This window comes from Eublepharis macularius, chromosome 2, assembly GCF_028583425.1.
Source record: "Eublepharis macularius isolate TG4126 chromosome 2, MPM_Emac_v1.0, whole genome shotgun sequence".
Classification (NCBI taxonomy): Eukaryota; Metazoa; Chordata; class Lepidosauria; order Squamata; family Eublepharidae; genus Eublepharis; species Eublepharis macularius.
Window position 1 is genome coordinate 78,248,732 of NC_072791.1, and position 12,617 is coordinate 78,261,348.

Sequence of the window (12,617 nt, forward strand, 5' to 3'; positions counted from 1 at the left end):
GTTGCCTAAAAAGACAGGCACAAGGATGCTTGCTGGGAGCTGGTATGTCATGCACATCTCATGATGCAAGGAACCCACCTTCATTGCTTACTGGCCCAGCTTCAGTAATAATCTCCATTATAGTATTTAGCCCAAATACTGGGACACAAAATAAACAATTAGTAGTGTACGGCAAAATCTCCACCATATCTAAATATTTAGAAGCGAGTTTATTGCTTACTTCCTCCCAACCCTGTCTTTTTTTTTAAAAAAAGTCCTGAAATAAGCTAAAGAATGTATTTGTTAGCCTGGTCGAGATAGCAGCTCTCCCTAGGAATAAACCAGAAGTGCAAAGTGGCAAGGTCACTTAAGGAAGAGATTCTAACTGGCATGGTGGGGAAGGGGGGAAATGTTTCAGGCTGGGTTTTAGTTTGCCCACCTTCACTAATTCAGCTTATTCCAGACCAGCAGCTTGCATTACAAGCGATTATCAGAAGAGTGATCAGTGATCACTATCCTGTGTGGCTTGTAGCTATACAGGACATGTGCTGAATTATTACTCAATAAGTTAATAAATATATTTTGAAACAAATGATTGATCTTCATGGCTCCTGTCTACAGTATAACTCTCTCTCTATAGTATAACTGTCTATAAGGGTCACAGACATTTATCAGTTTTTGTCGAAGGCTTTCACAGCCGGAGAACGATGGTTGTTGTGGGTTTTCCGGGCTGTATTGCCGTGGTCTTGGCATTGTAGTTCCTGACGTTTCGCCAGCAGCTGTGGCTGGCATCTTCAGAGGTGTAGCACCAAAAGACAGAGATCTCTCAGTGTCACAGTGTCTCAGTGTCACAGTGACACTGAGAGATCTCTGTCTTTTGGTGCTACACCTCTGAAGATGCCAGCCACAGCTGCTGGCGAAACGTCAGGAACTACAATGCCAAGACCACGGCAATACAGCCCGGAAAACCCACAACAACCATTTATCAGTTTTCTTCCCACAGAACTACCATTTCTAGGAATTCTTGAGGGAAGACATGTCAATTAAAACTGTAAGACGGTTTCACATTTGCAGCAGACATGTCCCTAACTGAAGAAGAAAAGTTATTTGGAGGCTCAGAGGTTCCTCTGAATGCCATTCAAAACAAAACCCTTGGGAATTAGTGTTATATTTTTTTCTTGCATCAACAATGGGAAGGAAAAAAAACTCTCCCATCAAAAAATGAAAGAAGGTAAATAAGACAAAACCATCTGAAAGAATTGGAAAAGATAATGAAATGATGGCACAATGGAGTTAATGTGAAACAATTAGCTACCTGTCCTACCTGTTTTGTATCTCAGACAACAAGAAAATCAATAACTATTTAGCATACACAAGAGTCTATCACTAGATCATCTCCAAAACTAATGCTTAAGAGAAACACCAGGTAAACCATATATGAAAGACATAGAAGAACTGACAGAGGTAAAGAAACATTATACACTAAACTTCAGAAACTCGCAGAGGTCACATGGAACAGAAGTTGTCAAGAAATTAGAAGAAACTGCAGAGGATGAGACATAAAACAGAAAATAAATGTCAAAATCCATCACTGTTTTCTTCCCATGTGTGTTACCGATAGCATGTTTTAACTAGTAAAAGATCTCTGCACAAATAAGTATGGGAATATGAACAAATGGAAATATCCCGAAGAGAGGCCATGCAGAGTCTTTAAACAACTAATCACAATCCTCCTCAGTTTTAGTTTTACACGAACACACACACACATCCAGGAAAAAAAATATTCTACCCACAGCAAACTCCAAGGCAGCAACACAAAACCAACTTTTGGCCTTTTAATAATAAAGGTCAAAGGTTAGCAAGACATCATACCAACCTTCATCCACATCCCTTCCCACTTCCAGATTAAAGTAATCTTTACGATGAAAATGGAGAGGGGGAAGAAATAAATAAAATCAACTCAATAAAAAGAAAGATAGTATATTCTAATTATATAAGAACTGAAAAAGCAAAACAAAACATTTTTCTGGTTGAGTAACTGAAAAGTCTCAATACAAAAACAATGACAAACTTCATTCTCTCTTCTTTATCAATAACAGTCACTAAAGCCAGGCTTTATCTGTAGTAAACTAGTGCCATGGCAATACCTGCAGCCTTCATTGAGAATTCTTCAAGGGAGAAGAAAGTGTTCTAATGCAAGCTAACTCCTACGGCTCTGAAGGAAAAGACTATCAACATCTTTTCTCAAATGAAATTTTTTCCAGCTATCAAATCTATGTTTTATGTGAGGATAGTTTAAATTCTATGGCCTCACATAGAAGACAATCTGTCCCACTGCAGTATTCATATTTCAGAGTCCCTATTAGCAAGATCTCCACATCACATCAAGACCACAAGTGACATTTTGCAGCTCTGGCAGACAGACTAAGGTAAAGCACACAGACAGGAGATTTTAAAAACTATGGCAGCCACAATGTCTGTTACAAGGGGAATTGCTTTTCAGCAGTCTTCACATGAAGGCAATAAAGCCTATCACCCGAAAGGATTAAGAATTCGTGACCATTATATACATGGATAACATGGTCCCACTAAAATGCATTTCTTATAGCCAGTACATTACAGTAAAGCTAAACAAAAACAATGTTCCCCCCTCTACACATCATTAATAGTGACTTGAAAAAGCCTGCTAAATAAATCCAAAGAGTTATCCAAAAGAAGTATCTATTTCTAGAGTGCCCTGTTGAACAATATCTTGGGGCAGGGGGATTTTTTTTTGACTGCTTGGCAATCAAAATGATTATGAAGGTAGTTAACAGGCAAGGAAAAACGGTTACCTTTCAGGCTAGGAAATGGAGTATTTTTGTCTCTCCCAGCTTTGGTTGGAAGTGCTAAATTGGACAGGCTAAAGCTTGTGCTGTGGTTCTTGTATAGGCTACCTATAACAGAAAGAAAATATATTGTGACCTAATCACTCCCTTACCACATTCTGCAATTCACTTTGGTGTGAATTGCAGAACTCTTTGGTGTGAATTGCAGAACTGGACAGAGTTTTGCTTCCTCATTATTGGATCAAAATTCTGAGACATGACAGCGGGTGAACTGCATGAAAGACAGTGGGGAACTGTATGAAAGACAGAATATACAAATGACCTATGTTTCCTGTTCCTATGCATTTCCATCTCATTTGAAAAAAAAATTCTGCATTTCCCAGGGAGAAGGAATGCAAGCTTTCACTGTGGAAATGGCATGTGGATCTCTTCTCTTGCTGGGAAGATTTCACAAGATAACTTTCAAATGAGACTGTGAGAAATGGAGGGAACAGGAAGCACAAACCAGTTGCATTTTCTAATGCCTAGCACATCATCACATTCAAAATGGCTTTTAGTGGAGAAGGAAAGCAATTGCTTCATAATGTGGCCACACAAAGTGAATATGCCACTTTTGTAGGAGATACAGACATTCACAACAGAACTGTAGTGTGAAGTTTGTTAATTCCTCAAATGTGTTCTTAATTGTTCTCATATTAGACTTTACAGGGCTAGTTTATTATTTGAATGAAGGATAAAATTAGTAACAGCATTGCCTAAATGTCTTCTATTTGTAGTGTCAATGTGAGATAGCAAATATTCTCTTGTGCAGATATGTGATCTCTCTAGTCCTTTGGTTGAAGAAATAGACTTCATCTTGATCACTAAAATTTATTTACAGCCTAGATTTCCATCCAATGGATCCACAAAATGACTATAATAAATTTCATCAAAAGTACAAAACATTCAAATAACTATACCAATATGCTGTTAAAACATGTCCAGAAAGATATACATAGTAGCAGGCAGACAAGAGTTTATTCTCTGGAGGAACATCTTACTCTGTTTCTGAAAAACAGAAGGCATCTAGTCCAAGGTCTCAGAGGGATTCTATAACCAAAATATCACCACCAAAAAAGGCCCTGCTACTGGCAAATGCAAACCTCAGCTTATCAGGCCCCCTGCCCCAGAAGATCTTAATGCCAAATCAGCTTTATAAAGAAGGAAGTACTCTCCAAGGTTCCCTGGTTCCAATCTCCATAGAGCTTCAAAAGACTTTGTATCAGGACGTACTGCTGCATTTTATGCACAGTTTATTACACTACCAAGTCAGATTATGAACCTTAAAGCAAAACATAAATGTCAGATGTGACACAGTACACAGCATTCAATTAGCACTGAATAAGCATGTGTTATTTCCTCCAAAAAAACTTTTCTGTCTAGTTTTCTGGTGCCCTAGGTAGCAACAAACAATATGCCCTTGCTCACTCTCCCACTCTGAATTGCCAGATTTCCAGTTCCCATTTCAAGATCCATGGCCCTATGTTAATCTTTACCATAGTCAGCACTTATTCTTCCCTACTAGGTCAGGACTCCAATTGCTCCCCTCTCCTTCTCCTGTTATTGCAAAAGCTGCAGTTAGGGCTGAAAGCATGAACTAAGCAACAATTTGATAATTATCTCTCATAGAGGGCCCTTATAATCAAACACTTAATTTTCCTTACACGTAGAGAACAGTGAAGAATATGAGGAAGACAAGTCTCATGAGAAGAAGCTGAAGGAATTGAGTATGTCGCCTGAAAAAAGAAGACCAAGAAGGGACAGGATTGCACTCTTCAAATAACTGAAGAGCAGTCACATAGAAAAGGGCAAAGATGACTTCTTTGCTGTTCCAGGGCTCAATTCACAAGACAGTAGATTTCAGCTGAACTTGAGAAATTTCCAAATGGTAAATGTAACTTGACAACGAAACCAAACATCTATGGTGGTGGTAGGCTCTCTTCTCACTGGATATATATAGCTGAGGCTGGACAACCTAGTGTTGGATTTCCTGCACTGAGCAGGGCTGGATGACCTATAAAAGCCTCTTCCAACTCTATGATTCTATTATTTTTTTAAATGTTGACCTCTTTGCATTTCCCCCACACCTGCTGCTGTTAATGTAGATAAAACAATTATACTTACTAGCAAAAGACATAATGCCACCAAAACCTTCACTGCTATTGTTGGAGACTGTAGAATTTGGGGAACTGGCATGAGAATCCGATTCTGCATCAGAGTCATTGCCTAGCTTTAAGCTGTTAGGACGAAGAAGCTTCTGAGGCCTTAAAAAAAAGACAGATTACAGCACTGACATCACCTTATATCCTGCTTCCATAAATATTACTGCAATCATTTCATACCAATAACAATTTCTTCAATATCTACCAGAATTATGCATCTGGATTAGATTCTGTATGAGACTGCCCTAATCACCTGAAGATTCCAAGTACCAGCAGTCCAAGCCTGAAGAAAAGAGTATCTTCAAGATGACAGTTATGGCCCCCTTCCCTCTTAATTTCAATATAGATCTCTTTCACACAAATGCACATTAGTGTACACTATAGGTACAGTTTCTCCACAGCGCAGTGCTATGCTACTGTAGAATGTGGTCCAATCATATGGTTTTTTCCACCTGCTCATTAGCTGGCTGGAAGGAAATATGACAATAAGCTGGGGAAAATCTCCCCGGCCCACCCACATGATCCCTTCATGCATACAAGCAGCACTGGATTGTTTCCATGCCACTAAGGATATTATAAACAGGTGCTAAAGATTACCTCCTATAAAGGCTTAAAATATATATTCCTCCAGGTACAAGGGTGTATTTTATTATATATTTGAAACATTTTTATTCCATCCTTCCATCCAATTCAGGGTCCCCAAGGCAGAGAACAGTCAAAACATTAAAACAAATTCTAAAACACACATATATAAAACAATAAAAACAATTCAAGAAAACATTTACACATAGATCAATACACATAAACAAGGAGGGTCAATGACAGAATGGCAAACAAAAGAGAAAAGTCTTCACCCACTGGTGTAAATCAGTAATAGAACGGAAGTGAAGGGTTGTGTTTCCAGCACCTCCATCATAGGGAACCATCAATGTTAGGAATTTCCAAGGAAACACATGGCAAACTTGTCCAAAGATTAGCAAATGTGAACTCCACCACAGCCTGTAGAGAATGGTAGACATGAGGATCTCTTACCGATTGCCATTGAGGTTCTGGTTGAACCTTGGTGTGTAACTTTCTTCTTGTTCATCCTCCTCCTCCTCTGTTGGGAACCCATACTGTGGTTCAAAGTATGGGTTATCATACTCTCGTTTTTTCACTACTCCATCCACAGTACTCAAACTGATCCCAGAACTCTCACTCTCTCGGCGATCTACACTAATCTTGGGAAAGTTTGGTTGTAAGGGCAGGCTGGAAAGATGATTTGAAAAACCAGCTACCATCTTCTCTTCCATATCTACTGATTCAGCTGATTCCTGTAAAACAAAAAATTAATTTGGTTACAAATAAATATTTTTGTAACTTTCTCATGTAGGGCTCAAAAGAGCCTTCATACTTGCAACATCATTTGTTCTCATTACTTCCTACACTACCTCTCCTAAAGAGAGGGCAGTCATTTGTAGTTACACTTTGAAAATCACTTTTCCACAATTTTGTCCTTGCACCTAAGATTTCACAGATTAATTTATTCCCCTTATTAACTCCATCCAAAATCAACATTGTTAGTACTACAGATCATCCTTTTAAACAGCCATGTCAATGTCTCAAATAGTAGTATTCTTTATATCCCCATGTGGGCTTCATTGCCTAAGGAGCTGCTTGTCATATGATTCAGTGAACAACATTCCAGTCTTTATAGCTCAAAAATCCAAGGGTGGGGCAGCCTATACAGCTTTACACTTTTGTCTGATCCTAAACTGATGAGCAAGTAGTTTTTCATGATCAGAAAACCTTTCTGAACAAACTGTGTTACAAACAGACCTGGCATGTAATGAATGCCAAGCCAGTTGGCAACCTTATTTCATTTCCAACCCTAGGGTCCATCATCTCAAACGTATAGCCCTCGCTGCTCCAGGACTTAACTCCTGGTGTCTGAGCTGCCTTGTACAATAGCCTCATTACACACATGATTCACCCCATGGATGACGGTGCTGGGGCTACTACTGGCTGTAGTGCTTGAACTTGACCGAGGTTGGTTGTTGTCTTGAGAATTCTCACTGTCTGGGGCTTGTTCATCCATATCACCAGAATACTCTTGAAAATCATCAAATTCCACCTCACTTGCATCACCCAAAGCTGCATGAGTTAATGGATCCACATCTGCAAATTCAACACATGACATAAAATAACACATTAATTCAGTTCATAAAGCCCATATTAATTTATGATGTAAAATCATTAGGTAGGTAAGTGATTTAACAAGCTGCTTAATTCTTTACTAAGAAACAATCAATGGGAGATGGTGTGTCGTCCTTACCTGACGACAAACGCTACCATTACAACTTAAGTGCTCAATGAAAACCGCAAGAAAGCCAAAGATGAAGAGTCAAATTTTATCCAGAGATGGTTATAACTTAGGGGTAACAAGTCAAATTCTCCCTGGTAGAGGTAAAGATGTAAAAATACCTGATGTGAGGAAGGAGGGCAAGGGGGAGGAAATTTGGGGGGGAAATGAAATATGTGCAATGCTCTTTTTTAAATCAAGCCTAAAGCTGATTTTGGATATATCCTTGGATTTGGATAGATGGGCAACTCTAAACTTGTCATTATGGGGTAAAGTAAATACACTCAAAATTAACATTGTACTTTGAATTATGTATGTTATGTGTGCAATCCCTTTTCATATATATTGTAGATATATTCATAAAATTAATACTTTGTTTCAGAAATGTATGTCAGGTTCAACACCACATAAGATTTCTTTAAAGAGGACACAACTTTCAATTAATGAAGGAGGATCTGGTTTTCCGGACCTTAGTATTTATCGTCAGGCATATTTGTGTATACAAATTATTGGGATTACTCCTTGCAACTGGAGTATCCATCTTGGGGTCTCTTGGGGGCTTCTTTTGAGAGCTACTTTTTAAGTGGAACGCATTAGGGTCTACTTATCTTGAAAACGGCGACTCCGGACTTACCCGGGGTCGTGGTTGCCGCCGGAGGGGGAGGGGGCCGGGAGGACGCGATGGCCATGGCCGCGGGATTGCCCAGCATGCCCCGGGCGGGCCCGCAGCCAATCAGTTCAAACCCCGGGCGGCCAATCGCGGCTGCCCAGGGTCGGAGCGGTGGGGGGGCGGGGCCTGGGGGCCGCAGTTTCCTCCAAGGTCCGGCAGTCGGGTATTTAGCCCACTGCAGGACCCGCCCCCCCTCACTTTGCTCCGAGGAGCCGACGGAGCAGGATGTGAGTGTCGGAGGAGGACCGGACGGAGCAGGACGCGAGCGGCGGAGGAAGACCGGGCGGAGGCGAAGTGCGCGAGTGCCGGAGAGGGGTTGGAGCTGAGCCCCTCAGGTTAGCGGGTGGCACTCGTGCAGCGCAGCCAGCCAGCCCAGCAGAAGAGGGAACGCGGCGCTGAGCACCCGAAGATCCTGCGGGCACGTGGTCGGGCTGAACCTCGTGCTCCACGAGCAGGTGGTGCCGGAGGCAGCGGGGAGGCAGCAAGGAGCGGCGCTTCGGCTGGGATTTTGCTGCTCGGCAGTAGGAGTCGGGGCCGGCTCGACCACGTGGTCATGGCTCCGGTCAGGAGGAAGACTACAGCCAAGAAAGGCCAGCGGGGGGCTGTCCCCTCGGCAGACAGGGTCGGGGCAACATCGGGGGGTAGGACTGGGGGGCCTCCCCTTGGGAACGGAGGGGCGGCTGGAAGAGGACATGCTGGGACGCGGGCTAAGGGCGGCAGCACCTCGCAATCCCAGCCTGCTGGCAGGGGCAGGGCATATGGCCCTGCCGCCCAGCAAAAGGCAGGTGCAAAGCCAGTGATGGCACATGGGGATGTGGGGAAAAAGGGCAGAGCACGTGGCCCGGTTGAATCCAGGGCAGGGCAGTCGGGGAATCGCGGGCGGAGCAGGGCTATGGGCGATGTGGCCCGGGGGTCCCCAGACTATGACGAGGGGCAGGCCGCCACCAATGCTAACCCAGGTTCCCTGCAGGATATTTCTAGGGCCCTTGAGCTCCTGACTGTGCGAGTGGAGCACCTGGGGAACTCTGGGGCCGGGGCAGTGCACACCGCCCCTGGCTCTGTCGAGGTCCCCAGGCGGAGGCCACGGGAGAAAAGGAAGAAGAGCACAGCATCGGCCAAGCGCCGGAGGGCTCATTCCCCGCCCAGCTCGGACGAGTCGAGCAGTCGAGAGCGCCGGCGGGGGAGCAAGAGAAGGAGGACAGCACATAGAAGGGGCAGTCGGCATCGCCGCCCTGAGGACACGGACAGCGACTGGACATCAGGTGAGTCCTCCTTCTCGGAGGAGGAGGGGTCCTCAGAGGGGGAAGAGTATTGGGAGGTGGCAGCTAAGATCCCGGGGCTTCCTAGGTGGGCACAGCGCAGGAGAACCAGGGCCCGTGGGGCGGAGGGAGACCCCAGAGAGGTGTGGGGTGCCGAAGAGGACCCCCCTGTGGCCGCTTCCTTCAGGGAGGAGGAGGATCCTCCCGGGATGCACTTGGCTCAAAAGGTCAGGGAGCGTATCCTGGATGGATACTACGTTGATGTTCTATTACTGATCAAGCCAGAGTCAGAGGATGGGAGGTCCGCCCCCCCCCCCCGGCTAGGAAGGACAGGGGTGGGGGCAAGAAGGAGGTCGCGGAGCGTACTTTTTCCAATTGGCTGGAGGGTTTCACAGTATATATGGGGGTCATTCAGGCCGCGTATCCTGAACGGGGCTGGCATCTTACCAATCATATGGGGAATGTGCTCAGGGCTCGAGCACTGGCAGGCGATAGTGCAGCGTTGGACTACGACGAGGCATTCCGCAAGAGGGCATCCCATAACCCCAGGGCTCGGTGGGACCTCATTAGTCAGAATCTCTGGCTTTGGCTGGTGGGACCTCACATGAAGGGAAAGGGGGACACCTCGCGGGGGGGTTGTTGGCAGTTTCGGCAGGATCGCTCTCGGGGCGTGTGCTGGGAGTACAATCAGGGCAGGTGCCAGCGGTCAAAGTGCCGCTTTGAGCATAACTGTGATGCCTGCGGGGGGCCCCACTCCTGCCCCGCCTGTCCGCGCGGCTTGGGGACGCCGCACCCCTTTAGAGGCGGCCGGTCCTCCAATAACGCAGCCCGTAAGGAGGGAGGACCGGCCCTCTCCGCTGCACAGCTAGCCAACACCGGCAATTAGTTCGGCCCATAGGGCCCTGGGTCTCGCTCACTCCCTGGTTAGGCTGCAGGCCCTGCTCCCGCTCCTGTCGCGCTACCCAAACAGGGAGGCAGCCAAGTACCTTCGTGAGGGTTCTGCTTCAGGGTTCCGTATACCCTACGAGGGTCCACGGGTGGCTACGAACTCGAGGAACCTCAAATCGGTTAGGGATCTGCCTGGGGTGGTCGAGGCCAAAATTGCGAAGGAGGTGGCTGCCGGGCGGGTCGCGGGCCCCTTTTCCAGCCCGCCCCTCCCCAATCTGAGGGTGTCCCCTCTGGGGGTTGTCCCAAAGAAGTCCCCAGGGGAGTATCGGCTGATACACCACCTGTCTTACCCCAAGGGCTCTTCAGTCAATGAGTCCATCCCGCCTGACCTGTGTTCGGTCAGATATGCTTCATTCAATCACGCCGTGCGCCTGGTCAGGTCCTGCGGGCGGGGGGTCCTTATGGCCAAGTGCGATGTACAGTCAGCTTTCCGACTGCTGCCCGTTCACCCTGAGGACCATTGCCTATTGGGTTTTAAGTTTCGAGATCAGTGGTATGTTGATAAGGCCGTGCCTATGGGCTGCGCGATTGCGTGTGCGGCCTTTGAGACCTTTAGCACGTTCCTGGAATGGGCAGCCAAGGACCGGCTCGGGACCCCCCTTATCACGCATTATTTAGATGACTTTTTGATAACAACCCCGCCCGACAGTTCGTGCTGTGCCGCCCGGTTGGAAGCCTTCCAGGCGTTGGCCTCAGAACTGGGGGTCCCTTTGGCCCAGGAAAAGACCGAGGGTCCCTCATCCCGGATCACTTACTTGGGCATTGAGTTGGACTCGGTGGCCGGGTTGTCCCGGCTTCCAGCGGACAAGCTGGGTCGTCTTAGGGAGCTCATCTCGGGGATCCTCCCCCGCAGTAAATGCACCCTTAGGGAGCTGCAATCGATCATTGGCCATCTTAATTTTGCCTGCAGGGTGGTGTCCCCTGGACGGGCCTTCTGTGCCAGGCTAGCTCAGGCCTGTCGGGGGGCCTCTGCTCCTCACCATCACATCCGCCTCACCTCGGGCATTAAGTGCGATTTACGGGTTTGGCTTAGCTTCCTGGACAACTTCAATGGGGTTTCCCTGTGGCAGGATCCAATGGACTTGGGGTCCGACTTTCAAGTTCAATCCGACACCGCGGGCAGCCTGGGGTTCGGAGTCTATTTCCGGGGTCACTGGTGTGCTCAGCGCTGGCCCCCATCCTGGAGTGGGTCGGATATTCTTAGGGATCTCACTTTCCTGGAATTGTTTCCCATTGTGGTAGCGGTATCCATCTGGGGGGAGCTGGTCCGCAATAAGCGGGTGACCTTTTGGTGTGACAACCTGGCCACGGTCAAAGTGGTTAATCGCCAATCTTCGCGCTCTGAGCGGGTAATGCGCCTGGTACGCCGCTTCGTGTTATGTTGTCTTGAGTCTAATATCACCTTTTCAGCCAGGCACGTTGCAGGGATAACGGCCTGGCAGACGCCTTATCTCGCTTCCAGATGGAGAGGTTTTTCATGCTGGCGCCGGAGGCACATCGCACGCCCGACCTGTTTCCGGAGGAACTGTGGAAGACTGGCGGGATTCCATAACCCAGGGAGTACTGTGCTCGGTGGCGCCCTCCACGCTGCGGGCCTACTCAGCCACAGCGGCCATATTCTTATCCTTTGCCAGGGAGCAAGGGGGCGGGGCAGCATGGCCAGCTTCTCAGGCCATGGTGCTGCGCTATTTGGTACACCTACACGGGCGTGGGCTGTCGGCCAGGACCATGAAGTGGCAATAGCCTTTTTCAGCAAAGCTGCGGGGGTTCCCGGACCCGGGCGACTGCTTCATTGCACGCAGAGCGGTGGTGGGGTGGGCGCGCCTGGCCCCCCCTCCTCCTGACTCCAGGCGGCCTATCACCCTGGCCATCCTGGCCCGGTTGGTGCGCGTCGTTCCCTCTCTCTGCTGGTCCACGTTCGAGGCATGGTTGTTCCGCTCCGCCTTTCTGCTGGCCTTTTTTGGGGCCCTTCGAGTCAGCGAACTGGTGGCCGGGTCCCAGGGGGACTTGGGGGGTCGGGCTCTGCAGTTCGGCGACATTTCTTGGTCCCCTCGCTGGATTTCTGTGAGAATTCGCCGCTCTAAAACTGACCAGCGAGGGTGGGGGCACACCTTCATTTTGCGGGCATCCAGCGACCGGGAGGTGTGCCCAGTCCGGGCAGTGGGGGCTTACCTGAACCAGCGGTCTCTTGTCCAGGGCCCATTTCTGGTACACCAGGATCACTCGCCTCTCACCCGGTACCAGTTTGCGGCTATTCTCCGGTCCTGCTTGCGGGCTTTGGGGCTTCCCCAGGGGGAGCTTGGCACGCACTCCTTCCGCATTGGCGTGGCTACGGAGGCTCATGGTCGGGGCTTGCCCAGCTCCATCATTAGGGAGATCGGCCGCTGGCGG

General features: G+C 47.7%; 1 protein-coding gene across 1 annotated transcript in view; it reads right to left on the reverse strand.

Moving 5' to 3' along the window:
• Positions 1-12,617, reverse strand: part of MADD (MAP kinase activating death domain) — a 114,243-nt gene that overhangs the window by 51,537 nt on the left and 50,089 nt on the right. The window contains exons 12-16 of the mRNA XM_054971905.1: positions 6,972-7,165; positions 6,041-6,321; positions 4,971-5,110; positions 2,814-2,915; positions 79-138 (exon numbers count right to left, since the gene is read on the reverse strand). Coding sequence (XP_054827880.1) covers positions 79-138; positions 2,814-2,915; positions 4,971-5,110; positions 6,041-6,321; positions 6,972-7,165 — 777 coding nt within the window. The remainder of the gene's footprint in view (positions 1-78; positions 139-2,813; positions 2,916-4,970; positions 5,111-6,040; positions 6,322-6,971; positions 7,166-12,617) is intronic.